At 39.2% G+C, this 27,932-nt stretch overlaps 1 protein-coding gene across 1 annotated transcript; it reads right to left on the bottom strand.

Annotated features, from left to right (window-relative positions):
• Positions 1 to 20,469: 20,469 nt before the first annotated feature.
• Positions 20,470 to 27,060, bottom strand: htr7a (5-hydroxytryptamine (serotonin) receptor 7a). Its single transcript, XM_007244688.3, has 2 exons — positions 25,867 to 27,060; positions 20,470 to 24,773 (listed from the first exon to the last, which is right to left on the bottom strand). The coding sequence occupies exons 1-2, from the start codon at positions 26,502 to 26,504 to the stop codon at positions 23,939 to 23,941; spliced, it is 1,473 nt and encodes a 490-aa protein (XP_007244750.1). The 5' UTR covers positions 26,505 to 27,060; the 3' UTR covers positions 20,470 to 23,938.
• Between the last annotated feature and the right edge of the window lie 872 nt (positions 27,061 to 27,932).

The raw sequence follows: 27,932 nt of genomic DNA, 5'->3' as shown, positions 1-27,932 counted from the left end.
AGTATTCTGATTGATGATAAAGTAAAGAAAAAGTGCAGCTTTTAAACAAAAGCAAGCAAGAAGGAACTGAAGAGACCTAAAGCTCTGAGCCAAAGGCAGCGCACATCTGCAAATCTTGTGATTTTTTTTTTTTGCTTTGGAAAGAATTTGCATGCTCGAAATAGATTCATGCTTATGTAATTACTAATTGTTCGCTTTATGCACGTAAAACGTGGGTGAGAGCAATAAAAAATAAACAAACCACCAATGCTGGCTCTTTAAAGTCTGTGCCAGTTTGGGTGATTCGCACCAGGGTGGCCTAAAATATCTGTTCAGTCTGTGCACGTGGCTCCAAATCAGCTGCTCTAATACAGTTTATTGTATGTGAATAGGATGCTTCCTGTGTAATATGATTAGTAACGTGTAGGGGAAAGTGGGGTAAATGATAAGCAGTGGGGAGTCTAATCAGATCAGTGTGATGGGGGAGAACTGAGTGCACGGTGATGACGTAGTCGAGCCAGCAGATAAAGGTAATGGCCACTGGCGCTCGAGTGATGTCATTCTCATTGTTTGTTGATTGTCCATGCTGGATACACAGTCCTGTTGCATAATTTGGTCAATAAAATATGTTCTGTCCAAGTTTCCACAGATTTACTGAGATTGGTTGATGCTCTGCCAATAAAGGCCCAATAATGATCTGATTTTTAATGCACTTCATGTGTAAGGATGCTTTGTTGAAGAGCTCATTTCATTAAAACTGAATTTTCCCTATTTTTTACTATACAAACAACTTTATTATGTCTAAACATTCTATTTTGAAATGTTAATAGAAATCTCATCATGGGAACTGAACCTCATGGCGATATTAAGTTGTAACGTTTATTTTATTGAGCTGTTCTTCTTTTCTGGAGCACAACATATACAGTGTATTAAATTATAAGCAAGAATATTTCAGTTCTGATTTTTTTCTGAAATGAACACAGGGTCCTCTTTGTTATTCCATTCACCTTATGCAATGTACCAGTTTCACCAGCAGCTAAACAGACCCAGAGCATGATACTTCCACCACCATGTTTTACAGCTGGTACAGTGATCGCCGTTAAAACACTTGAATATAACTTAAATTGTAAGTTATGTTTAGGCCACACCTCTTCTCGTCCAATGTGTTTTCTTTCTTTTTTTCTATTTTTTTACATTGTAACTTTAATATTAAAGACATTAAATGTGTACAGGAACACATGCAGTATTATTTATTATAGAAAAGGTTTAAACTAACCAGAATATGTACAGGATGCAGCTGCAGCGTCAAAAGAAATAAAAAGTTTAAAAACTAAGTTTATAGAAAGTACTGGCTTTCTATGGCTTAATAACATGCCCTTATACAGCGAGCTCAAGCAAGTTCCCAGTGTTAAGCCCAACTGCAGCCTGAACTCATTTATGGCTCTTGAGATTCTGGATGAAAGAATGAAACTGAAACTTCACTAGAAGCTATGCTGATACACAATGCAAGCTCTCCAGATGAATATCAGATATGGGTGACATTAGAAAGACAGTGTAAACTAGATTCTTTCTCAGATTAATTTCCATCATGCTTCTGGTGGAGTTTAACAGGAAGAGCAGAAACAGAAGCACCTTTTGGACACAGCTGCCTTTGTATATCAATACTGTGATTTATCAGAGACTCAAAACTTTTGTCCCCATCAACAGTTTCTTTTTTCTGCCACACTGTTCTTTATATTTTTTAATAGAGTACATTTTGTGTTCAATTCGTCCTATAAGCTCCCCCCCCCCCTTCTTTTTTGCTACAACCTTGTATAGCAAAGAATCACAGTAGTTACACTGTTAAACATTTGCCTTTGTTTTAGAACGAATTAAAGCGATAAAGAACAATATTCTTGCGAAATGTCTAATTAATAAACTTGTTTGTATCAAAAATAACACTGCACAATAAGACAAAGTAGTGCAAAATAAAATAACTTTAAATACAGTGACTTTAAAGTGCTACCTGTGTTTAAAATACTGTACATATTAAAATAAGGCCCATATAAGGCATATTTACTGCAAAATGTGATCTTTTTCAAATTGTTTGTAAAATCATTTGCCTCCTGTACCTCTCCTATTGGTTGTTGACATTGTTGACATCACTATTTGCATGAGCCAAGTCTCAAGACTTACGATAATATTAAACACTGTTGATCTTATCTAAGCGCCAGAAGGAGAAAAAGACTGACTTGAAGCTGATGACCGTAAGTTTTGGGATTTAGAGCCCTCTCTGGTGAGGTAGCACTTTAAAGTCACTGTATTTAAAGTTATTTTATTTTGCACTTTGTCTTATTGTGCAGTGTTATTTTTATTATTTTTTTTATAATTTTATTTCTGATTTTTCCCCATTTTCTCCCAATTTGGATATCCAATTGTCCCACCCCTTTGTGCGTCCCCATCACCGGTGACACCCGTGACCCTTGGGGGATGCGGACGAGCACACGCCTCCTAGCGGCAGCGCATTAGACCGCTGGACCACTCGGCGCCTCTGCAGTGTTATTTTTGATACAAACAAGTTTATTAATTAGACATTTTGCAAGAATAATGTTTCTTAAAATAAAGATTCTTCCGCATGCTTGGTGCAATTACCCATTCTCTGGTGATAATGGGTAATTGCACCAAGCATGTGGAAGAATCATTTTAAACTGGGTGGGTGTGATGCGGTCTCCTTTCAGAGCGGATGAATCCGATTCCAGGTTATGTTCAGTCAGATAGCGAGAGAGAGAGAGAGAGAGAGAGAGAGAGAGAGAGCGCTCAGTCAGAAACTTCATCTGCACACTTTGTTTGTAGTATGAATGAGTGAGCTACAGATCTCTGAGTTTCTGAGTCTTCTGAAGTCTCCATTGCTCCACCAGCCGCTTGCGTTCAGTAAAACTGGGCCAGATCCTCTGTTAGAGGCTGTACGTGTGATGTAAGTACGTAAAGACGTGTGAAGTGGCTAGAAGAACTCCCGCAAAAAGCGACCAGACACTCCAGTTTTATTTAATATATTTGGCTTAGCAGGGATGGTCGTTCCAGCACACTGGTACCATTAAACACAATATTTTGTCTCTTCTCTACACAGGAATGCTTTTGCTTTCAGTTTAGAAACAAAATAATATGGACTGCCGCTTTAAACCGTCAATCCTAACCACCTTACACTGAATGATCGAGATGACGCAACCCTAGCGACTCTAGCAAGACTCTCATGATTCTATCCCAACACTGGAAATTTGACTGCAACAGTGAAATCGCTTTAAAATCTTTGGTGTAAGGTCAGCATTAGTTGTTTAAAGGCTTGAGAACAGGAATCTGTTTGATGTAGCCTAGCCAGCCACTCTCGCTCAATCCGAAAGCTAGCGAAGGCTTTCATGAAGCTGCCAGTGTAACCACTCAAATAGCCTTAATTACAGCCTACAATTAGCCCTGTGACGGTCTTTCACCCTTTGTGCTCAAGAAGTTCTTTTGTGTTTCTCTCAGTCGGCAGTTCAGAATGTCTTTATGTAAGAAAAAGAGGAAAAAATAGGCATCTTGACAATGCAAGAGATTGCATGTGTTAGTTTGCTCTGTTGCATATTGAGATAGCAGAATGGGCTAACTGTCATCATGATGATAGGCTCCATGGGCCATTTCCCAACTGTGGACAATCTGTGACTGGTAGTTAGTGAGGAAGAATAGAAGCAGCCTACACACATCCAGCATGCTGGCAAAATGCTTCTAAAGGTTGCTAGGTGCAATGAGTCATACAGAATATTACATGAATGCCACAAATATGGTGTGGAGAACTTAATTTTTTTATTTTCACAAAATTTTGAGCTGCCACTGAAACTCGAACGCTCTGACATTAGAGTTGCCTAGACCTAGTAGCATAAAGGACGGGGCAGCTGCGCCTTTTCTGTTGTTTTTATTATAGAGGGTTTTTATTCTATTTGAGGGAGAGTATATTTGGGAATATACTGTATGTTTTTGTTTGTGTTTATTTAAAGAGAGAGAGAGAGAGAGAACTACTGTTCGTTGGAGGCTATTACTGTCTGTCCACCTGTTCTGATCAAACATCATTTCATGGCCTCATTACTCCGCCCCTGGCATTAATACAAAATTAAGTTTATTTTTGAAGTAAACAAAAAGTTAACACTTAAAGGCATTTGATTAATGTATTAAATGTTTTAAACGATAATTAATCTAAAAAGCTTTATGGGCCCTGCGATGCTCATTGCTACCTTACACCCTGCCAACAGTCTATTTGCATGTCTTCTGCCTGTGTCGTTTAAATAGTAGGGCTGCAACTAATGATTATTTTGTTAGTTGACTAATCTGGCGAATAATTTTCTGATTAGTCGATTTGCTTACTCCATTTCTGCTTGCTGTGGTTACGGCTCCTGTTGCCTTTAAATGTCCTTTAAATGTCCAGAACATTGCCCTTTAACCCTCCTGTTATGTTCCGGGTCAATTTGACCCGTTTTAAAGTTAGAAAATCTAAGAAAAATAGTTAAAAGTATTTTTTTAGTATGAAACTGCTTCTGCTTGCCTTAATTAGTGTAATCAACATATAATATGAAAATGGTTCATCTCACATATTTGCAACCACCCCCTGCAAAAAATAAAAATAAATTATCCAAATTGAACCACTACCTGTTAGAGGTAAGGAACACCACTGATAGAATAATTAGCAATGGAGTAAGTTTTGGGGGTTTCAGACATCTTTTGAATAATTAAACATGCACCGGGTCAAATTAACCCCAGAACACCATTACTGTTCCTGACAAATGAACATAATAGGAGGGTTAAATGTGGAAAGCGCTGCTTTTTAGTGAGGAAACACATGTTTATAATCGACATTGCCGATTATATCAACTAATCGTTGCAGCCCTATTAAATAGCAATGAAATTTCCAAATATATCTATGCTGATGGGTGTGGTGGTCTGGAAATGAGGTGTGTTCAGGTAAATATCTGGCACGTTTCTATCTTGGCAACGGGAAACACAGGTGCTTCACTGACTGAATACAACCTAGGCAACAGTCAACCGGCAGATGTTTATTGCTATCTCGGCAATGCAGGTGCACCGCATATGTTCAACGTGCATACCCCCCACTCAATACACACACAAGGACATGCAGCTGTGCACTTTAAGAAAATGCAAGTGACACACTGATTTGTTTATTGCACATTACTACCAAAACACACCCATGATTAATGAAGATAATTAGTACATGCCTTTTGTGTGTTACGAGCTGCACAAGACATACTTTTCCTATTGTTACGATAGCAAAGACTCACTGACACGCCCTAAATCAAGCTGCACGCAGTTGACAGCTCGTCTATTGATAACTAAAATAGGGCTCAATGTCCTAAACTCAGGAATACTGTACATAAAAAAAAATTGACTAAGGATTAGCAGTGCCCGAACAGTGCCACGACCGACCCAGACCTGAGGTCAAAAAGTTGATGCAGATATCCATCGTATTTCTGCAGTGACGGATCTCAGCATGGCCTTCCTGAAATGATACTTCATCCTCAATTTCCATGAGCGTAAAAATAACCACTGTATAACCTGATATTGCCATTGTTTATTAATAAACATGCCTCTTACACATCTTACAGTATCCCTTATCCGTTTCCTTTCGGGCTTTAGGGTGGATTTCAGAGCTGCTCACCTGGACACATTGTCCTGATCTTCCCTTCTTTTTCATTTTCTTATGCTCAAATGGACTTTTCTCACTCTGTTTTGTTGGTGCTTCTTTCTGGGACTTATCATCATCTCTTTATGTGACTAACAGTGAACATGTATCGCTTTCTGGTTTCGTCTTCTTTTCTTTCTTAGGATGTTACTTAAAGCGATAGTCTGTATATTTTAGTGATTTGGGGATTTAGAGATCCTCTGGTGAGAATGTGTAATTGCACGACGAATATGGAGTAAGAACACTTTTACTGCAGGTAATCTAAATAAATAGCAATTTTGCACACTATAAGTATTCCTTTATTTCTTTTAAGATCTTTTCTTTTTTTTGTGGCTTCTTTTAAGATCTTTTCAATCACCCTATAAAAATACTTATGAAACCATTTCATCAAACAATTTTATGAAACACTTCTATAAATTGATGATAAAATCATTAAAAACAAACAATGTAACAACAACTGTAAGATATCTCTTTGCAGGTTTGCCACTTTCTGCAGGTGGATTTTTTGCCAGGATTATCTAGGGGTGTAAATCACAAGATTCATTACGATACGTTACGATACGATTATTTTAGTCAGCTATACGAAAATGTTTGATACCTCAAATTATGTCACGATACAATTCGATTCGGTTCAATATGATTTAATGTGATTACAATCTGTTCCTTTTTGTAAGAACTCACAAATGCAAACAAAATGTAATTTTAATGTTTTATTATTAAATGTCAAATGCAGTGTAATCATAAACAGTAAACAATAATTCACTTCAACACTTTCATTTCCATTATTTAAGTTCCATTTGAAAACATCAAATGCAGAAGAAAATGTAAAAAAAAAAAGCGCCAGTTATATTTAAAGTTTACAATGTGTGTATGGATGTTGGTGATGAATAGTGAATCATTCTCTACATTTCCTGATTCAGTAGGATCTTGACAAACAAATTACAAAATTTGTAATTTATAGAACAAAGCATTGAAGAGTTACACTGCATTATATTAGGTGTCCACCAGGCGTCTCCAAAGTGTTCAAAACCTCTCTAGAGTGCCTTTAATCTAATACAAAGATACACAAGTAAATCTGTCTCTATACAACCAGAGTTTGTAATATTTTTTGTTTGTTTGTGATAAAATAAATGAATGTAAGTCTACTTCAGAGTAATATTAAGATTTTTTTGATGAAATGACACAAAATCACACGTATCCGCGCTGTGGGTGCACCTTTGTTCAGCAGAGGGATTTTGATGACAGCGTTTAGGCATGCCCCGCCCCCAGCCATTAGGAGACCAATCAGGGCAAAGTACGTACCAGTGTTTTCATCTAAGGGTGGACTATTGGTTGAAATAGGTGTCAATCACTTTTGTGACCCTGGAGAAAGGCTATGACCTCATTTGATTGGATTGGATTGATCCAGCGCTCACGTTATTGGTTCAAAAGACGATCACTCAATGGTTTGTGGACCAATGAAAACCACAGAATCTAGAAGAGGACATCCTTAGCTTTGTATTCACGTACAACTTTACGTGAAAATATTACATTGTGTAGTCGCTAGGAGCCTGAGAATATTACGTTGCGGCTGCGCTGAAAATAAACGCATGTTTGTGAGGAGAAGTAAGCAGGCGAATAAAGGACTTTATGGATATTATATCTGCGGGTCAGTGCTGTACTGTGGATGCTGTGATAGTAAGTGAATTTTCTATAGTGTAATCTGATGTTATTTTACATACTAATACTATTTTATAAGGCTATTTTGTTGGGGAGGCGTGTTCCCCATGTAAACAATGTGAAAAAACAGGCTATTTTCAGTTGGAGATTTCTGGCGACTGGTTTCATGTAGATGGCTGTAATTTTGCATGCAGGTAGGTAAAGTAGTACTAAAGAATATTAGTTTGTTGGTGTTTTTAGAATATTTGACGCTTTTAAGCATTCTACTTTACATAGTCAGAACGGGCCCGCCGACGGGCCCGCTAGGGGGCGCTTCTGCAGTGAAAACATTCTGAGCAGGAGGTTGTGAATCACAGAATATTCTGATGTCGTGATTTATGTGAATATGATTGCGTTTTGTCAGTGTTGAATTGGAAGACCAAAAATAGGAAAGTTTACCGCAATGTAATCCATTTATTTTAGCAGAGTAACTGTAATCTGATTACCACTTACTGAAGCAGTAACTGTAACGGATTACAGTTATTCATAATTTGTAATCTGATTACGTAACGCCGTTACATGTAATCCGTTACTTCCCAACACTGAGTACATGTTTGTAGTTTAGAGCAGTTTCTTAACCCAGATCTCTGCCCTAGAATTGTGTTTTCCATCAGATCCAACTGATCAGCTAATAACAATCATTTACTGAGTTTACCCGTTAAAATCTCTTGGCTCCTATGGAGCCTAAATTAATCATTATGTATATCCAGCAGTTTATTAGACACATCATACCACCACTTACTTTATTAAGTGCCTTTAAACAGAGAAAGCTGTACAATATGCAGAACAGTGGGAGTATGCAATAGAATATGTAAGAACAGGGTTAAGAAACACTGATCTAACCTGACTTCTGTTTATATGTAGTTAACAGTAAGACCACATGTCCTGACGTTTATATTAACTTCTGCCAAAAATCTCTATGAAACGTAGTTACATTCTCTCAGTAGAAAGAAGTGCTCTCAGTAGAAAAAAAATTAAAAGCACAGGACCCAAAGTTTTTTTTTAAAAGAGTGGAGAAAATGTAAATATACAACAGAATTGACATACAATACATAATAATAATAATAATAATAATAATAACCAAATCTGTTATATTATTTTAAACATTAGGTGATAACTGATCAGTTTTTGTGCTATGTATATAATTCAGACATTGCGTGCATAATTTTTTTCTAACAACAGTAAATGTAATGTGGAGTAACATGTTTAGGTTGTAGAGTCACCTTTTCTTGGATGTAACTAATTATAAACAAATTACAGAAAAAAATTATTATTTGTGATAAAAAAATAATTCCACAAATGTTGTTCTAGGAAACTATAGGGTGGGCTTTGGTTCATATTCGCAAATGTGTGTCCCCCAATATGAAGCCCGCTCCTACGCCCTTGTTTGCAATGCTCGATGCTGGCTCACACCCCGTCAACAGTCATGCCTTCATGCCTTGCGCCTGCAATGTTAAAATAGCGTCAGAGTTTAGGAATTAATCCACACTGATGAGTGTGGTGGTTTGGAAGTGAGGTATGCTGAGGTAAATATCTGGAGTGTTTCTACCTTGCGGCGGGAAAAACAGGTGTGCCACTGATTGATTAAAACCATGACAACAAACAACAGTCTATACCTATCTATCTTAGCCATGCAGGAGCGCCGCTCCTTACACACACAATTATAAATAAAGTATAAAGATGTAAATAAATAAATAAAGATGAGTCTTTGTTTCTGCTTCTGTCTGACAGTCACTGATTGCACTCCACTGTCATACAGAACATGCTAACAATGCCATGCCTTTATGTATAAAGCATTCTGACACAGCGCTCAGCTCTGAAGAGAAGCTATTACTGGCCGTGGGAAGCCATTGGCACGTTGGCCAGGCTTTTTGAAGCCAAATTGCTTTAGATGTTTCTGACAGCTTAATGGAAGTTAAATAATGTTAGTGTTGCAGCTCTCACGCTGCTCCTCTGGCAGCTCTGTGGCACGCCGGGGTCTGTATGGAGACCACCGTCTTAACACGCAGCACGCCGGACGGTGTGAGCGTCTCGAGAGCAAACGTTCATGCTGGTTTCTGTTCTGTTCACCTTTCCACCTCTTTACTTTCAGTTCATACAGCCTCTCTGATTAACATTCATTTCTCATTTGTTTTAAAGTTTTTATAAATGTTTTTTTGTATGTATATATGTATTTATTTTTTATGGGTCTTAGTTTGCATCTCTTTCTTGTTCTTGTGTTTGTTTTCTTAATTTTGTTGAAAGGTGCTATACAAATAAAGTTTATTATTATTATTATTATTATTATTATTATTATTCATCATAATTTTGTATATTATTATTATTATTAAACATTTTAACACCTCATAGCTCATTAAACCAGGATCATTAAAAAAATACACAAAAAATAATTTATAAAATGAAATTAACAGACATGCAATTTTCATTTGTAAGGAGAAAGTTAGGACACTCCTACATTTATTATTTCTTTAAATGTATGACATTAGAATTAGGAGCTGCAGATTAGCTGCAGATGATTCAAACAGTTAGAGAGGACCCACCTGGCATTTCAGTGCTTATTCAAACATTATTTAATGTTGCAATATGTTTCGTACCATCCTATACGCTAACTGCGTATGCTGTGTAGGGCCACACCAGAAAAGATGGACGCTGTGTCGCCGTTCTCATTCATTCAATGAAAATGAAGCCAAAATCTTCCGCCATGTTGGCGATCCTGATACCCGATTCTGCGCAGTAAAGACCAGAGGAGGGATAAAGACTGTGGAGAGCAGCCTACTCATTTAAATAACCCCGCCCCTGAGGGCTGCCTCGTGGTCACAGGCTGCAGAGCGGGGCGGAGCGGAGCTGACGGTCTGTTGTTGGTCCCGCCCATACCCAGCCCTTTTACAATAACCACACCTTTTTGAATAGAGCTGAATAAAGTTTTAAAAAACGAATTCTGTGTGGATATTAAAATTTAACAATATAAGCAGAGGTTACACTAGCTGCTGCATTTAAATAATGGAGGTTGAATTACAGTATATTAGAAAAAAACGTGATTGAAAGTTGTCTGTTTTGCCATTGAAACCTATGGGAATGGGTGGAGTTACACAGCTTTCTGCAGCCGAACAGCAGGGGGCGCCCGACCTGTGGTGGCCTCACTTTTGAGAGACGATGCTCTGTCCAGCTATATACAGTCTATGGGTGGCATTAGTAATGCTAATGCTAATGCTGCTGCACCCAGCCTTAGTGTAATCTGTCTATGGGCCACACAAATTAAGGAAGGCCCCTTTTCTCCCCCCATGCATCAAGATAGGGAGAGTTAAGCCAGGTTCACTCTACAACACTTTTTGATTCTCCAGTTGTTGTGCTGTTTACACTACATGACTGGTTGTGCTGTAATCGTGAGAGACTTTCACGCTACATGACTGATTGGTGACACAGGGTCATCAATTGTACAGTTTTTTCATTGTAGAAAATCGCAGACTCACCTGGCTGCTTGCCAAAAACATGTTTATCATGAGACCAAGCCAGTACTTAACACATGCCAGAACTAGCGATGCCTTGCAGAGGATCTCTAGAGAGGAGAATACCCACTTAAGTGAGTGAGTTCATAAATGTCTGATCAATTTTAAACTGAAATATGTCCTCAGCACAGAACACTGTCAAATGTTTTAGCACCTGTGACATTCTTTTTAAGGGTTTAAACTCCAATTTTAAACCTTTAAAAATTCAGTGCTCCGCTCACATCTTATTAACAACCAATCAGCTCATAACAGCAGTAATGAAGCATCTTTATTGCTTAATCTAAATACTGAAAAACTGAAGTATACAGGTACGCTTTCTTTCCCTTTTTTTAGCAAAATACTTTATTTCACTTTCCAAAAATAAATACCCAGAACAATTAGTTAGTCATTATTTTCTATTTTTATTTCAAATTCTAGCCGTTGCGACCACACATATGGCCATGAATGTATAAGTAGGAATACATATGCATCTCCATATGTTAACACAAGCATGTGTGTGTGTATGTGTGAGGACATGTATGAACATGTTATTATGAGCAGGTGTGTCTCATATGTTAATTCATGTATAGTAGGTCTGCGCTGAGGGATTACGGGGCACCCTGTGTGCGTCTGTGCTGTGGAATTATGGGTCGTCTGGAGAGAGACCAGCGTTCTTTAATCATCCTCTCAGTGAGGAGTGGGCGGTCAGGGGCGGCGGCCCATAATGCCCCGGGACGGCTGCATGTGCACGGTGTACCGCTGTGTATTTGTTGTTGACGTTGTTTGTTTGTTCGCTCGCTTGTTTGTTTTTGCATACCGTTCTTTCCCGCTGAGGGCCTGGATCTCCTGAAGCTGGCAGCGTGCCAGCACACGGCTCGGCCCAGAACAGGGAGTTCACTTCAGGTGCTTCTGAAAAACGCCCCGCAAAAAAGCACACGCTCAGCCTCCCGGAGTGAAGGCACGCTGTTATGTAAGAGCCGAGCGGGAAAAGCTACAGATACAGGCTGAGGTGGAAGGAATACTTCAACCATACATCACACTGTTATTAATACTGAGCTACAGCTACACTTTAAAATGATGAGTTTCTTTGATTTTACCAAATTGAAAACCTCTGAATATAATCAAGAGGAAGATGGATGATCACAAGCCACCAAACCAAGCTGAAATGCTTGAGTTTTTGCACCAGGAGTGGCATAAAATTATCCAAAAGCAGTGTGTAAGACTGGTGGAGGAGAACATGCCAAGATGCAGGAAAACTGTGATTAAAAACCAGGGTTATCCCACCAAATATTAATTTCTGAACTCTTAAAACTTTATGAATATTAATTTGTTATCTTTGCATTATTTGAGGTCTGAAAGCTCTGCATCTTTTTTGTTATTTCAGCCATTTCTCATTTTCTGCAAATAAATGCTGCAAATTACAATATTTTTATTTGAAGGAGAACAATTTGGGAGACCAATGTCTGTGAGGTGATCTATCAGAACCTAGTTGCTGCGCTTTCCTCAGAGCACACTGTGATGCTACTCAGCACTGCATCAGCAGCAGTTCAAAAAGAGGCGGTGGCTGACTTCACATGTATCAGAGGAAGCATGTGCTAGTCTTCACCCTTCTAATTTGGGGGCATTACTAGTGATAGGGGGAGTCCTAATAAGTGGGTTGGGTAAATAGGCTGTGCAAATTTGGGAGGATATGGGATTAAAAAAATAATGATGAAATACAGTGTGTGTTTATAATAAGTTCAGAAGATATATACATTCACAATATATAATTTATGTTCACCCAATATCTACCAAATAATACCAAATCTACCATATTTATGTTCATATCAATGCCAACATTATTGCAAAGTCATTATTGCAATATTATTGTAATATCCACATTCACGTACAGTATATTTAAGGCAAAGCCATAAGTCATGAATTGGACACCGGGGTGACAAAGTTGTTAAAACATTAATTTAATGTACTAATCATAATAATTTAAACAGCAATGCATGCATTGTTATATGAAGACACATTCAGAAATTGTGACTAAGGTTTAAACACTTGTTTTTATTTATTAACAAGTAAACCATCTGCAAGATTAAAACAGAACTGCATTGTGTAAGACATCAGTAGCGCTCTAGAGAATACATAACAAAAGGAAAAAAATAAAAAGAGTAAACCTGTCGGTTTGCCCTGGATTTCTGTACTGTAACTTGGTTCCTAACAGATTTCCACTGTGACTCATTCCATTTTAAACAATAACTGATAAATTGTTTTACTCTCAACATCTGATGTCACAAATGGCCCTGGCGTTTCACCTCCAAGACACAGGAGTTTGCTCTCTCCCCAGTTTTAATTATGCTCACTTGTTTTCACCGTGCTCATTTTTTGTATTTTTTCTCACCTATTATGTTCTTTCACCAAAGAAGAAGGATGTGTACAAGCCAAAGAAAAACCATCCCAACCGTGAAGCATGGGGGTAGTAACATCATACTTGTTCTTCTGCAAAGGGGACAGGACAACTGCACTCTATTAAAGATAGGATGGATAGGGTCATGTAGTGCAAGATTTTGGCAAGGGTGGCTGGGTCTTCCAGCATGACAATGACCCGAAAAACACACAGGTGTGGCCCTTTAAGAAGCATTTGTTTGCACTATTTAAGGACACCGCACCTGAACAGTGGTGCATAATAGTCTTAATTGATTCTTTATGGCTTTTCAAAGCATTCTGAATTTATCTCTGTTTTTTTCTGTATTTAATCTTGTTTCTGTATTCTCAACCTTAATTTTTGTATTTGCCCTTGTCTGTTTTGCGAGCTTGTTTTGTCCTGCATTGTATCTAATATCTAATATCTTGTGCTGCATTGTATCTGAAAAATCAAATAAATTTGTATCACTCATTCGCGTCTTAATTCTCGTGACATAATATCCGTTCTATTATGAATAAAATATGGGTCTAAGAGGTTTGCAAATTATTGCATTCTTTATTCACATTTATCTACATTTTACACTTTTTTAGAGCTGAGGGTTATAATCATTTTGATGAGAAAATTGTTTTTTGATTTGGACATTACAGTCAGAGAACATTTTAGGTTTAAGGCCAGATGGCCCGTGGCAGTGCCTGTGTAGAGTAAACTCATTAGTGCGTACATGCTGCTCTTGAAACAGCGCGTGGGCTCAGACATTTATAAATATGTATTATAGCTGCAACCTGCCGCCTAATTGGATAAAAAACAAATTAGGACTCTTTGGGATAAGTGACCATTTTTAAGCCATAAAGAGGTACGTCACTTTTCTCTATTACTTTATGATGAGTTATTGATATTTTAAATAGAATATTATGATGAGGCAAACCAGATGTGCCCAGACCACCTTCCGTCCACCGTTCCATTAGTTACAGCTGTTTATCAGGACAGTAGGGGAGCGCAGGGGACATCCGGACATGGGGTAAAAATAACATCATTAATTAATGCAGTTAAACAGGCTATAAGATTTTGATATGAGATATGTGAAATGAGATATGACCACAACAGATTTTTCTGATTTCTATTAGGATCATATTCCATATATGTATAGCTCTTAAAAAATAAATAGACCACTTCAGTTTCTAAATCAGTTGCTATGATTTTGCTATTTATAGGTATATGTTAGAGTATGTTAAACGAGGGTCACCCTCAATGTTTTTCCCAAGTGAAAAAAAGTTGATTGATTGATTAGGAATAAATGATTCAGTCTTTTTTATTTTTTAACTGCTATTTTGCCTATTTTTTGCCAAATGAAGCTACTCTGTCAGGAAGTCCTGAGATGAATGAACAGCTGGGTTCTCAGCATGGGGGAGAGCGAGTGGGTGATATATATCACACAGAGAGAGTGCAAGGGGCTCAGAGGGGTTCTTGGGAAATGTTGGCTTTATAACTGCAGATCAGCACTGCACGTCATCTACATTAGCAGTAGTGTTTTAGAGAAGCAGCAATCCTGCGTTCTGAATTTGCAACACTTGCTAAAGTTGAGGATTGAATCAAAAAAGATGAAAGTGCTGCTGAAACAGGGGGCCTTAGAGCGTGTACAGTCTACACTCTTCAGCAAACACTGAACATGCTTTAATCATCCTTTGTGCTGAGGCTGAAGAAAGCATTTGTGCAGCTTTTGAAAGATCTTGAGCTCAGCTGACGGATCCATGCCAGATCAGAAACTATACGAAGCTGTAATAAAACCTGTGCGTGATGCCTGAATTTGGAGGGGCCAATTCAACTGCATTGATTTTGGAATGCTCAAGTTCTCAAGCTGTTTTTAAAAATGGCTATTGCTGGTATATTGTTTTTATTGATCTCTTTTCCTCCAATCGTAGCTTTGCTGATTGGTGCCAAGGTATATTTTCACTTCATCAGTCCACTGCACTGCTGGGGCAGGGGCTCAACCCCCTTCTGTGCCCATATGGTTGAAAAAGTTGTGCTGCTGTTTCCACACTACACGATTCTTTGAGTTGTTAGGTCTTTATGACGCTCACAGTTCACGACTGGTTGTGCTGAAATCATGAGTCTTTCAATTGTTGTGGATTTGACACCACATGAGCGATAAGCGACAAGCGATAAACCATTTTTCTTCTAGGTTCATCTGGCTGCTCTTCAAAAACACACTTTTAACATGAGAAAACAGAAGAAACTAGCGATGAGATGCAGTAGATACGTTGGTTGGACATGTGGTTCTCTCTCAACACAATTCTATTGGCTGTAAGTGGATGCTGCTCTTGACTGGCAGTCGACAACTGGTCTAGATATTAAACCTGCTAGATGTTTGCTGCTAAGTGTGTAATCGCAAAGTTTGCCTCCGAGCAGAGGTTTTTGTTGCCAATCAAAAAACTGTCGACTAGAAGTTGGCAACTCTCCAGAAATGTGACTATGCATCGTAGATAACTGAAGCTGTGATTGGTCCACCAGGCTTCGTGTTCCCGCCCACACATTCCCGCTTTTATGGTTTAAACTGCAGAGCAACGCAGAGCCATGGACACACACAAGAAAAAGTATAAATGTGCTCTGGCAGGGTACGCGAAGGCTACGTCATGGGTTCAACTTAGGAGTATAAGTTGGTCTTAAGAATATCCTACTCGCAGACGCGGACTCTAGTTCATAGCCCAATGCACACATCTCCAAAAATGTAACTAAGCAACGTGGGCAGTGGCAGATGTGATTGGTTCGCTGAGCTGCCCATGCATTCCTGCTTTCGTGGTTAACCAAATGTATATACAATCTATTGGAAAACCAGACAGCCCTTGAAACCCCGCCCAAGTTGCGTGTGATGTAGCATGCTAGTGCAAGCCTTCCTGGAAACTGCTGAGACTGCATTGCAGAACCTGATACACTTGGTGAAAAAGAGAGATCTGGGGCGATTTCCAAACTGCTGCAAATCGCCCCAAATTAGGCGGTGGAGGCAACACAACCTGGACTGAGTGATCTATGATACTTAGAGGCAGGACAGGCTGACTAGAACAGTCACAGCTAGTTTAACACTGGTTAAATGTGCTGGAAGCTGGAAACCGTCACTGATCCCACCAGCCTACAACAGCCTACATTTTGTAACGAAGCTAGTGACAAAACTCCTCTCTCTTCTGCAGCCATCTTGCACTGTGAAAAACAAAACATAAAATTGTTCTCCTTCAGGTGATTTTTAAGTCAGCTGAACAAAAAATATTGAATTGTACTCTAAATTATAGCAAACTAGTTTAACTCAAACTCAATTAACATTATTAAATTTCTTGTTAAAAATTGGCCAAACTAGGTGCCAAGTGGTCCAGTGGTCTAAAGCGCTGCCACTATGAGCGGGAGGTCAGAGGTTCGAACCCCTGCTCATGCAGCTTTGCCATAAAGCTGCCGGTGCCCAGAAGGAGAAAAATTGGCCCTGCTCCCTCCGGGTGGGTAGATGGTGCTCTCTTCCCACATCACTCCTAGGGTGATGTCCACAGCACGGGCGTCTGTGAGGTGATGTATTGGAACCGAGTCGCTGCGCTTTCCTTGGGAAAAAATAGAAATAAATGTATTAAACAAAAAAACAATTTGCCAAACTAAATAATTTGTGTTTACAAAATTTACAAATTGTTGAGGCCAAGCCAACTACTCTGCACTACTGCACATGCTCAGGTTGACCTTTTAATTGAACGGGGTCTACAGAGCAATTCAGCCGGGGTTTCCACCTGATGTTGGTCATGCTATTTGCATATTGGGCGTGTCCTCCCACCTCTCACTCAGCATTAGTGTATAGTCATTCCTCACAGACTGCCTTCTCATGAAATTTGCATATGCATTATATACTATTAACAGTCTGGTTAAAGGTGTTGAAGGTTATATACTGGCTGAGTCCAGCTGATAACATCTGCATTACTCGCAATCTTATATGATTGACCATAAGGCAAGTATGAAATAGACTAAATAAAGTCCCCAGTTGCTTTGTTAAATGAACCAAAATATAGTGTTGCACCTGCTAGATGATTAAATTAATGTACACCTTTTCACTGGCACAACTTTTTTTTTGGTTGATCCTAAAAGATAGCCAGATAACCTATACAATGCACATTTCATAAAACTTAAAAACACAAATTAAATGTTTAGGTTGGTGAGAGTTAATATTTGAAATTTCAATACATATAAAAAATTAATTATCTGGGCTAAAGATTTCTAGTTGGCAAACCACATGGGTTTTCTTCAAAACTTAAAATTCTGAGTTGGCCTTAAAACTTGAAAAATCTAATGCAGTAAGCTGCCTTGAAATTTTGAGTTTTCTCAACTTTTGCAGCATGGGTACCCAATTACTCCAGCCAGATCTCCTATTGGTGGTTGTTTTCAGTCTAATTAGAGCAGGTGACCTGTAAAGGAAGAGCCAGGGAGAGACCAACAAACATAAAAAACACAAAAAAGTGCTTGCGTAACACCAGCAGCAGAATACTTAGAATACCTAGTTTTATCCTGTTCGATTTTCAGTCCACCAGCCATTATTGTAAAAATCACATAAAGGCAAGTTCTTTTGACCACCAGTGGAGAAGGAAATATAGGCACATTGGTTAATCACAGAGCTGTCCTCTCTCTCTCTGAAAGTGTGAATAGAAGTGGAGGGAACAGAGCAGATTATTCTCAGTCTGAGGCTCACAGGCTCTCCAGCCCCTGTTCCGCGGCTCCACGGGCTTTTAAGCTAAGTATAACTCAGAACACGGCGGACAAAAATAATTCCTTTTTGTGTGCATTAGACTTCTGAGACGCGTCTCTGCTGCTCTCCATTCAGCAGAACATTGAACATGACTTTGATGGAACCTTGGCTAGCCTGCCAGGTAGCGTTCACAGGTGGGCATCCTATCCCACACACACAAACACACACACATTTACACGCAATTAGCCACCCATTCCTGCGAGAGCTCATAGAACGGGTGGTTAATTGGATTTGAGTCATGACAAGTGATTCAGAACAGAATAAGAACACTTCTTTCACTCTTTCCACTTCATCCTCACGCTCCCCCTCTCACTCAATCACTGCAACCACCCCCCCACCCTCCTTGTCTGGGCATCATCACCGGCCCTGCCAAATGTGAGATCTACAGGAAGCCCGATACTGTTTAATATAATTATCCTAGTGTGTGATGATACAGTTGGCGTTGCATAAAGCAATACAGTCTTATTAAATATTAATAAAATCCATCAAAGCAACAAGTCCTCAAACTGTGGGGTGCGCCCCAGAGTGGAGTGCATTGGAATTGCAGGAGTGGGTGGCTGCAGTTGAGATGTGAGAAAACATAAAATGGCTTGTATTTAGTTTTTTTTTTTTAATAACTGTATTTATTCTAAATCCAATTTTAGTAAAGTTTTTGTTTTTTATTTTATAATTAAAAATAGTTAAAATAGTGTAGTTGCTCTGAGCATGCTAAAAAGTACTTTTAAAACGTCCATTGTGGTGCAGTCCCAGAGAACTCTGGGATTTTATTGAGGATTCTGTTGTGCTCTCTTTTAGCTTAACCATGCATCAGGCAGCTTGATTTAGAGCATCTCAGTGTGTCTTTGCTATCGTAGCAACAGGAAAAATAGATCTTGCTGGGCTCTCAACGTGATCATGAACTACAAGGTATTTTTTTTACAGTCACTAAGTTAGTTACTAACTAACTAGCTAGTAAGCTAGCTTAACTAACATGTGAAAATTCAATACAGCAAAAAAAAGCAATTATCTAGTTTCACATGGTGCACATAACCCTTAATCCAGTTGCTGTAGCCTTTTAGTAAAACAGCCTGGGGAATCCTGCACTTATTGTTTGCCCATTTTTTGACTGCTTTCACTGTTAATTCAGGGAGGTGTGTGAGGTTAGTTGTGCACAAAGGAGCACATTTTTATAGTCATAAATAATATATTATACAGCAACATCCACAGTTAATCCTGCAAAAACACACACAATGATATTGGCTGCTATTCTTACCATAATCTTTTAATACATATTCTACAGAATCTCTTCCACAGGAATCATTTGTTATTTAATTCTAAATAAATTGAAAATAACAATGTAACTGAAAATCCCTGTAGGATAAGTCTTTTGTCCCATCTCATCCATATATTTTTACACTGGGACTACAATATTAATGTAAAGGGGAGCTGTAGGAACCTATTTATATAGCTTAGCTATTGTTAATTTTTCAAAGTAGCCAATTAAAAAGATAGAAAAAAAGGCTTACCTTAAAAAATTGTAATACACCAGTTTACTGTAAAACTACTCATCTAACTAATTCCTCACTAGGTCTACTGTAGCATATGAAGCATTTAGTTTCTTGTCCACATTTCCCTTACGCCTTAAAACACATTTCCATTCCACCGTAACATTTTCCCTGCATTAAAACACATTTTCCTTTTTAGACATTTCTGCTTTGGTTGTGCAGAAATCACAAACAGTCCATATAAAAAAGAACGTGGATTCCCATTTGAATGTTCTGTTCCACCTTAAAAGCGGCAGAAATAGTATCTACAGCCTGAAGTCTGCATGCCGCCACAGCAGCATTTAAGGTGGGATAGCAAATTCATGTGAGTTATTTATGTAAAGAAAAAGTGTGTTTAAATGACATTTAAGAAAGCTAAGTAGATAGCAAGCTACTGAAACAAAATGCTGTAGCTTGAGCAGCTTGTGCACCTTAACTTAGGAATTCTTATTAACATGGAATGGTCTGATCCACTTTAGGGGTGCTTAAAATTGTATCACAATATTCTTCCAGACATAGATACTGCATTGTTTTAGTAGTATTTAACAGTATATGTAAGAAGCATATTTAAATGTTTTGTACCCCGCAAACTTGTTTTTACCCCTTTAGGGTGGGTTGAAGTCTTAATTAGTGGATCTGACCCCCTGAATAACCACCCGTAATTCGCATCTTGGGTGCAAAGTAAGTAAGGCGCATTAGGTCCAAAAATTACAAAGTATAAGAATGTTTTTTACGCCTAAGCTGAAAAAAAAAAGACATCAGTGTTTGGGCAGTTGATAATTGGAAGAAAGCTCTAGTTTGCAAGTTGTCAGGGCCTCAGTATGTTGATTTGACCAACATGGTGCTGTTCTAAATATGCATCTGTCAGATATGCAAAAACACAGCATTCATCAACATGTATTTATTCAAAAAGCTGGCTTGAGGAAAATAAACAGCAAACACTCATCTACACTGATGTGTTTTACGGAGGAAAGAATGCAGAACAACACTGTGGCCCTGTGTCAAAAGTGGCGCTTGTTGTGAAATGTTGCGTAGATCAGGTCAATAGAACTACAGACGTATGGTGTTGGTCATTTTAGTAACTATTACATAACATAGACAAAGGTGGAAAAAATGCTGGGAAAAAAAAGCTGATCCCTGACAGACAGAATGCACTGATATTTTATGTGTGGTATCCCGAACATGCATGATCTATAGATTACAGTACAAATATTTATATATAATAATAACTGTACAAAATAAATAAATCATCTTACACAATACTTGGTGTCGGCGCGAAATACCCATAAACAAACGGGCTTGTAATACGTACTGGTTTAAAATGTAAATGCAGTTATTTTAATGTCAGATCAAATATTGCTGATACGAGAAGAAGGTGAGCTCGGTTTACCATCACTCTTCCTCAGTGAGGATCTAATTGCAGAACTTGTATCAAATGCCTATTATTCCTCCTCAACTCTGACCACAGCAGGCGAGCTAAACGAGTCACAGGAGCCTCTCAGCTGCGGCAGAACGTGTGGATTACAGAAAGTGCTAAACAATTTGTTTTTTTTGTCTTTAGAAGAATTAAATTATTTGGTGCCACTGATTAACCACTCTGAATGACTTAATCGACATTGGCAGTTGACAAACGAGTTATTAATGGGTCAATAAATTAATTAATGGGGAAAGATCAAACATGTCCTCAACAATTTTCAGTCAAGACAGTCTACTTTTTTTATACAGTAAAAGTCAAAAGTTTGGACACATCCTCTCATTCAATGTGTTTTTACATTGTAAATTTAATATTGAAGACTATATTAAAGCTATACAGGAACATGTGCAGAATTATTCTGTAAACATTACATTCTTCTAAGTACCACATTTAGCTTTGAGGACAGATCTACACACCCTGGGAATTTTCTCACGGTCTTGTTTACTATGTAATTCCATATGTGTCCCTTCATGTGACTTGTCTGTAATATGAATCTACAATGTACAAAATAAATTAAATATAAAATATAAAAATAAAGGAAACATTGAATAAGAAGGTGTGTCCAAACGTTTGACTGGTACTGTATGTATACAGCTCCGGGAAATAATAAATAAAGGACCACTTAAAAATGATGAGTTTCTTTGATTTTGCCAAATTAAAAAGCTCTGGAATATAATGAAGTGGAAGATGGATGATCACAAGCCATCACACCAAACTGAACTGCTTGAATTTGTGCACCAGGAGTGGCATACAATTATTCAAAAGAAGTGTGTAAGACTGGTGGAGGAGAACATGCCAAGATGAAAGAAAACTGTGATTAAAAACCAGGGTTATTCCACCAAATATTGAAAGCTCTGCATCTTTTTTATCAGCCATTTCTTATTTTCTGCAAAGAAATGCTCTAAATGACAATATTTTTATTTGGAATTTGGGAGGAATGATGTGCGTAGTTTATAGAATAATACAACAATTTTCATTCATTACTCAAACATATAACTATAGGTGGCAAAATCAGAAAAACTAATTCAGAACTGAAGTGGTCTCTTGTTTTTTTCCAGAGCTGTATATTTCTACTTTTCTCCCATTTTCTCCCCAATTTTGAAGGCAAATTACTCAATCCCCAGTCAAATGAACTGAGCAGCATCACCCCTGAGAAAGCATGGATAATTGTACATTCTCAGACTCCGGCTGCTGATGGTAAGCAGCATTATCCGGCATTTGAAATGGCGATTCTTAGATTACAGTGACAATGTCTTTGTTCACTCGAACACATGAAGCCCCAAAAAAACCTAATTTTAAAACGTGGGTTTGTACACTATATCAATAGTGCACATACGGTCCAATCTTCTTGTTCTCAGGATTTTTGGATAATGATGCTTTATTAACAAATTGTGTCATCAATTGACACCATGAGCCTGTTCACACCTGGCATTAACATGTGTTTTTAAACACCTCCAAGACACACTGCAAACAAGATTTAGGGCTGCATTTTTTCTCTCATTCAATGTTCATAGAGCCTGCTAGAGTAGTTAAACAAGATTTTTCTTATTCTCAAGAATGTATAATAGTGTATATTTATATATAAGTTTTCCCTTCCCTTCCAGCTCAACCTAAAGTTCCAAAACAAGGCGCAATTTAACTCTCAAGTTCTATTTTTTCTCTCATTCAGTGTTACTAGAGCCTTCTAGAGTAGTTAAACAAGATGTGTTATATTTTAATCAAGTTATATCTCACTCCTGTTTAGCAAGTTTCGCGTTTCACATTAAATGTGGCGGCTTCTACATTCAGAGTAAAAAAAAATAATTAATAACTTTTTTTTAACATAATAAATTTAAAGCTATGATAATCACAGCAGAGTGTATATTTACATTACATACACTGTTATTGCATTATTAAATAATGATAATAATAAAATGAATGTAACTTGCAGGTTGATTTTTCATGTAAGTAGATTGTGTGTTCCTTATATAATTAAAATATTAGTTCTCTAAAATCTCATACATGATCAAATAATATCTGGTCAAACATATTAAATATGTATTAATTGCATTTCCCTTTAATGCCCAGCACATGGCAGAATCACCTAATGAACAATCATTTAATTTAAATTAAAAAAAATAATGCTTAAGAATGTTTATTATTATGGCTTTTAGAAAAAGGGAAGGACCCTGTGGCCTGGCCTAAGCTTTTGTCCTAATGTAATTTTTTCCCCTTACATTACTTTTATACTTTAAGTAGTTTTGAAACAGTACTTTTACACTTTTACTTAAAGAGTAAAAAGCTTGAGTTGATACTTCAACATCTCCAGAAGTATTTTAAACCCTAGTATCTATACTTCTACAGAGTAATGAATGAGAATACATTTGACACCTTTGATGATGGGATGTGATGATGTGCTTTTATACAAAACTCATGTTAATGCCAGATGTGATCAAGCCTTAAAAGATACTTACTCAACTGGAAAAGCACAAATAATGACCCAATTGACCCAAAACTGTTTGGGGAATCAAGTCCACTGCTTGGTCCATCATTATAGCAGGAACCCTCTATGCAGATCATCATATTTTCTTGAGCATGTCATGACATTTATTTGTTTGGTTCAGTTATGAGTTCAAGAGTTCAGCATCCTTGTTGGGCATCCCTGTTTCAAAGATGTTCAAAAGACGCAAGACTCTAAAAAATCATCAGGACCAAGTGTTCCATGCCATCGCAGAAAGCTCAAGAGTAAAGCTGGATATCTGGACTTCTCTTTAGAAAACCTTACAAGGGTCCTCATAATGATGCTTGAAACCCTGCTGTGTTCCATGGCCCTGTCAAGCTCTGGAATCCTGAAGTCTTTCAGCATTTTTTTCCGCTTGAGTTTTGCAGCTTCATGCTTTTTCCCTTTTTGTAAGCCAAGGTCACCCAGACACCGTGGTCTCAGGCCTCTCCACCAGCCGCAGAGCCTCGTGCATGCCAACCGCTGATAGCCTGCGGTTGATGTTGCGGTAGCGGCAGCTCAGGAGGCTGCGGTAGGTGGTGCGCAGGTCGCGGTTGAAGAAGGCGTAGATGAAGGGGTTGATGAGCGAGTTGGCGTAGCCCAACCATAGCAGGGTCCTCTCAACCCACAGCGGCACACAGCTGCACTCCGTCCCACACACGAAGGGCCGGGTGGTGGACAACAGAAAGAAGGGCAGCCAGCAGAAGCTGAAGGCCCCCACTACAACCCCCAGAGTGGCTGCTGCTTTCTGCTCCCGCTTGAAGATGGAGATGCTCTTGCGGTCAGAGGAGCCACCGCCAATTCCCCGCAAGAGACGAGGCAACCGGGCACACTCCTCCACTTCCCTGTGCAGCTTCATCGCAACAGTAACACAGTCCACGCCTGTTGACACCTCTGAGCCGTCTCCAGGGTCCTCCTCGTCCTCATCCACCTCATCCTGCCTGTTCTTCTCCGGCCGCGGGAAGCCGGTGATGGTGTGCTTGGCTGCACTTAGCTTGGCTGCCCGGTAGATGCGGTAGTACATGATTAGCATGACCGTCATGGGGATGTAGAATGCCACAGCCGTGGAATAGATGGTGTAGCCGAAGTCCTGGCTGATCAGGCACACCTTGTCGTCATTTACATTCTGCGCCCAACCGAATAGCGGCGGCAGGGTGATGGACGCAGAGAGCAGCCAAACAGAGAGGACCATTTTCGCCATGCACCAGCCGTTCTGCCGCACCGGGTATGTCAAGGGTCTGGTGATACCCAGGTATCTGAAATAGAAAATGGTAAGGAGGTTTTAGCTTCTAACAGGTCAACGATCAACAGTGATCAATCACTACTTGGCATTATCAAACTATTGTGGTTTTGGACCTTAAAACACAACAAATTACTTTTTATCAGATTTATATGACTTACAAGATTTATAAGATATTTTTTCAAACTACACAGAATTCTTTTTTTTTACCATATTCATGACTTTTTTTTCCATTTGATCCAGTTGACTACCTCATAAAGCTGACTGAGAAAATACCAAGGTGTGCAAAGCTGTCATCCATAAATCTATAAAGTAAATGTAAAGTCAGAGAGAGTAAATGTAAAGTACTGAATTGTTTCTAAAATCAGGGATAGGGTAAATCTAAAATACTAAATTCTGTCTAAAGTCAGAGAGTAAATGTAAAGTACTGAATTGTGTCAACGTCAGAAAGAGAGTAAATGTAAAGTACTGAATTGTGTCTAAAGTCAGAGAGAGTAAATGTAAAATATTGATTTGTAAAGTACTAAATGTAAAGTACTGAACTGTGTCGGAAGTCAGAGAGAGTAAATGTAGGGTACTGAGTTGTGTCAAAAGTCTTAGAGAGAGTAAATGTAAAGTACTAAATTGTGTTGGAAGTCAGAGAGAGTAAAGTATTGAATTGTGTCTGAAGTTAGAAAAGGAAATATAATGTAATGAATTGTGTCTAAAGTCATAGAAAAAAGTAAATATTGAATAGTGTCTAAAGTCAGAAAGAGAGAGAGTAAATGTAGAGTACTGAACTGTGTCTGAAGTCAGAGAGAAAAAATTTAATGTACTGAATTGTGTCTAAAATCAGAGATGGAGTAAAGTACAAAATCATGTCTAAATTCAGTGAGAGAGTACATGTAAAATACTGAACTGTGTCTAAAGTCAGAAAGAGAGTAAATTGTGTCCTAAGTCAGACAGTAAAGTACTGAATTGTGTCTAAAGTCAGAGAGAGAGAGTAAAGTACTGAATTGTGTCTAAAGTCAGTGAGACAGTAAATGTAAAGTACTAATCTGTGTCTAAAGTCAGAGAGAGAGGGTAAAATACTGAAATGGAAGTACTGACAGGTGAACAGGTGAACTCACCTGTCGATGCTGATCACGCAGAGCGTCATGATGGACGCTGTGCAGCACATCACGTCCATGGCGATGAAGACGTTGCAGAAGAACTGTCCGAAGATCCAGCGGCCGCCGATCAGGTCCGTGATGCTGACGAAGGGCATGACCGCGAGCGCAACGGACAGATCCGCGAGCGCGAGCGACACAATCAGGTAGTTGGAGGGCTGCCGCAGCTTCTTCACGAAGCACACGGACACCAGCACGAGCACGTTGCCGCAGATGGTGCTGAGCGTGAGCGCGGTGAGCACGGCACCGATCAGCACCTTCTCCGCGCCGCCGTAGCTCAGGATCTGCTCGGCGCAGCGCGTGCGGTTGGCCGCGGCCATCACGAGGCTCGGCTCGAGCGCAGAGGGTCCCAGCATGTCCGAAGCTGCGGAGCCGGGCGTGTGCGCGGGCATGTGTGCGACGGAGGGCACGCGATCCCCGCCGATGCCAATTCCGCCGCCGCCGTCGTGCGCGAGCTCCAAGAGCCGTGGAAGCAGCAGCGCCTCCGCGATCCTCGCGCTTGCCACGTGCGCGCCAGGCTCCCGCGCGCGCGCCTCCGCCATGAGCGAGCGCGCGCTCTCTCCGTAACCCGTGGTCCTGTTCGCGTCGCCGACCACCATGAAAGCCGCGCGCGCGCTCACGGGTCTCTTATTATCTTCTCCTCACCGCGCGCATTCACGCGCCGGTTACCGCGCAATGGAAAGAGATGAGCGCGAGGACAGGAGAAGGCTGAACTAAGAGCGCACCGCGTGCGTAACGCGCAGAGAGGGGACACTGTAGGAGCGCGAGAGAGGGAGCGGGGTGCCTTATATTATTAACCTGACGTCACTTATTCCCTCACACACACAATGAACTGAACTGAACCACAGAAACTCCACAGGAACTTTAATTTCAATCAAATTCTCTCCTGCGGAAGAACTTAACACAAATGTTCTAACCCAGTGGTTCTCTGGTATTACTCGAACAATCCCAATGTGCTACTCTAGAAAATCTGCTTACATTCTATTAAGAAATAAAATCTACAAAGTTTCCACCTGTAATTTTCCTAAAATTACATGTATGTATTTTTAATGTTTTGCATTGCATTACTTTGCCTCTCTGTGATTACCTAGCCTTGATGTTTCTCTTTTTATGGTAGTACACACTAAGAAAAATAGGTACAGATTTGTATGTAAAAGAGTACTTGTTGGCTGCACCTTATATTGAGATACAATAGAGTACCCTTCAGTGAAAGTCCTGTGTGTACCCATGTTTTTGTAGCAGTAAAGATTCTAAAGATTATAAACATTATCATGAACTGAATATGTGTCAATAACTTGATAATTCAAAATGGTCTGGCTTTTCAATGAAAAATGTATAATTAAAATATATATATTGTTCATTAGTACAGTGATACAGAATACTGAATGTACCTTTTTGCTGGTTAAATGGTACAAATCTATACTTCCTGCTTTTAGGAAAAAACTTTGTACTTCATAGGAAACACATTTGACCCTGTAAAGACCAATATTATACCTTGAAAAGTTTGCCTTTGAGTACAAGTCAAGACTTATATCCTAACTGTTACTTAGTGTGTTGATTAGCAGAGTACCAATGTGACAGAGGACCAATGTGACCAGGGGTGGTGGTTTTCCTCTGCAGAGAGAGATGATTGATTAAGACGCCCTCCAGTTCTCAAGAGTCCATTACAGTCGAGGACAGGATCTAACTTCCTTGGTGGACTGGTGTTAAGGATTTCTCTTTCTTGCTTCAGACAAGCTACCTCAGCATGATATACTTCACCTTCAGCACTTCTAATGTTGACCTGTTTTGCTTTTGACAGGCTCTCAGTTAAATGGGCTTTTAAACAATGATGCCAAACTCTACATTCTGTTCTGATTCATAGTTGGCTCTGTTAGAGTCAATTATGTGGATCAGACAGCTCTAAGCCTCTTGACATGTTCTGAAGACTTTGGGCCCAACCACTCAATTACCAGATTAAGGGCCCTATCTTACACACTGCGCAAGAGGCGTCATAATGCTCATTGCTTTCTTACACCCTACCAACA

The sequence above is a fragment of the Astyanax mexicanus genome, chromosome 14 (assembly GCF_023375975.1).
Source record: "Astyanax mexicanus isolate ESR-SI-001 chromosome 14, AstMex3_surface, whole genome shotgun sequence".
Classification (NCBI taxonomy): Eukaryota; Metazoa; Chordata; class Actinopteri; order Characiformes; family Acestrorhamphidae; genus Astyanax; species Astyanax mexicanus.
This window is presented reverse-complemented; position numbering and strand designations above follow the sequence as displayed.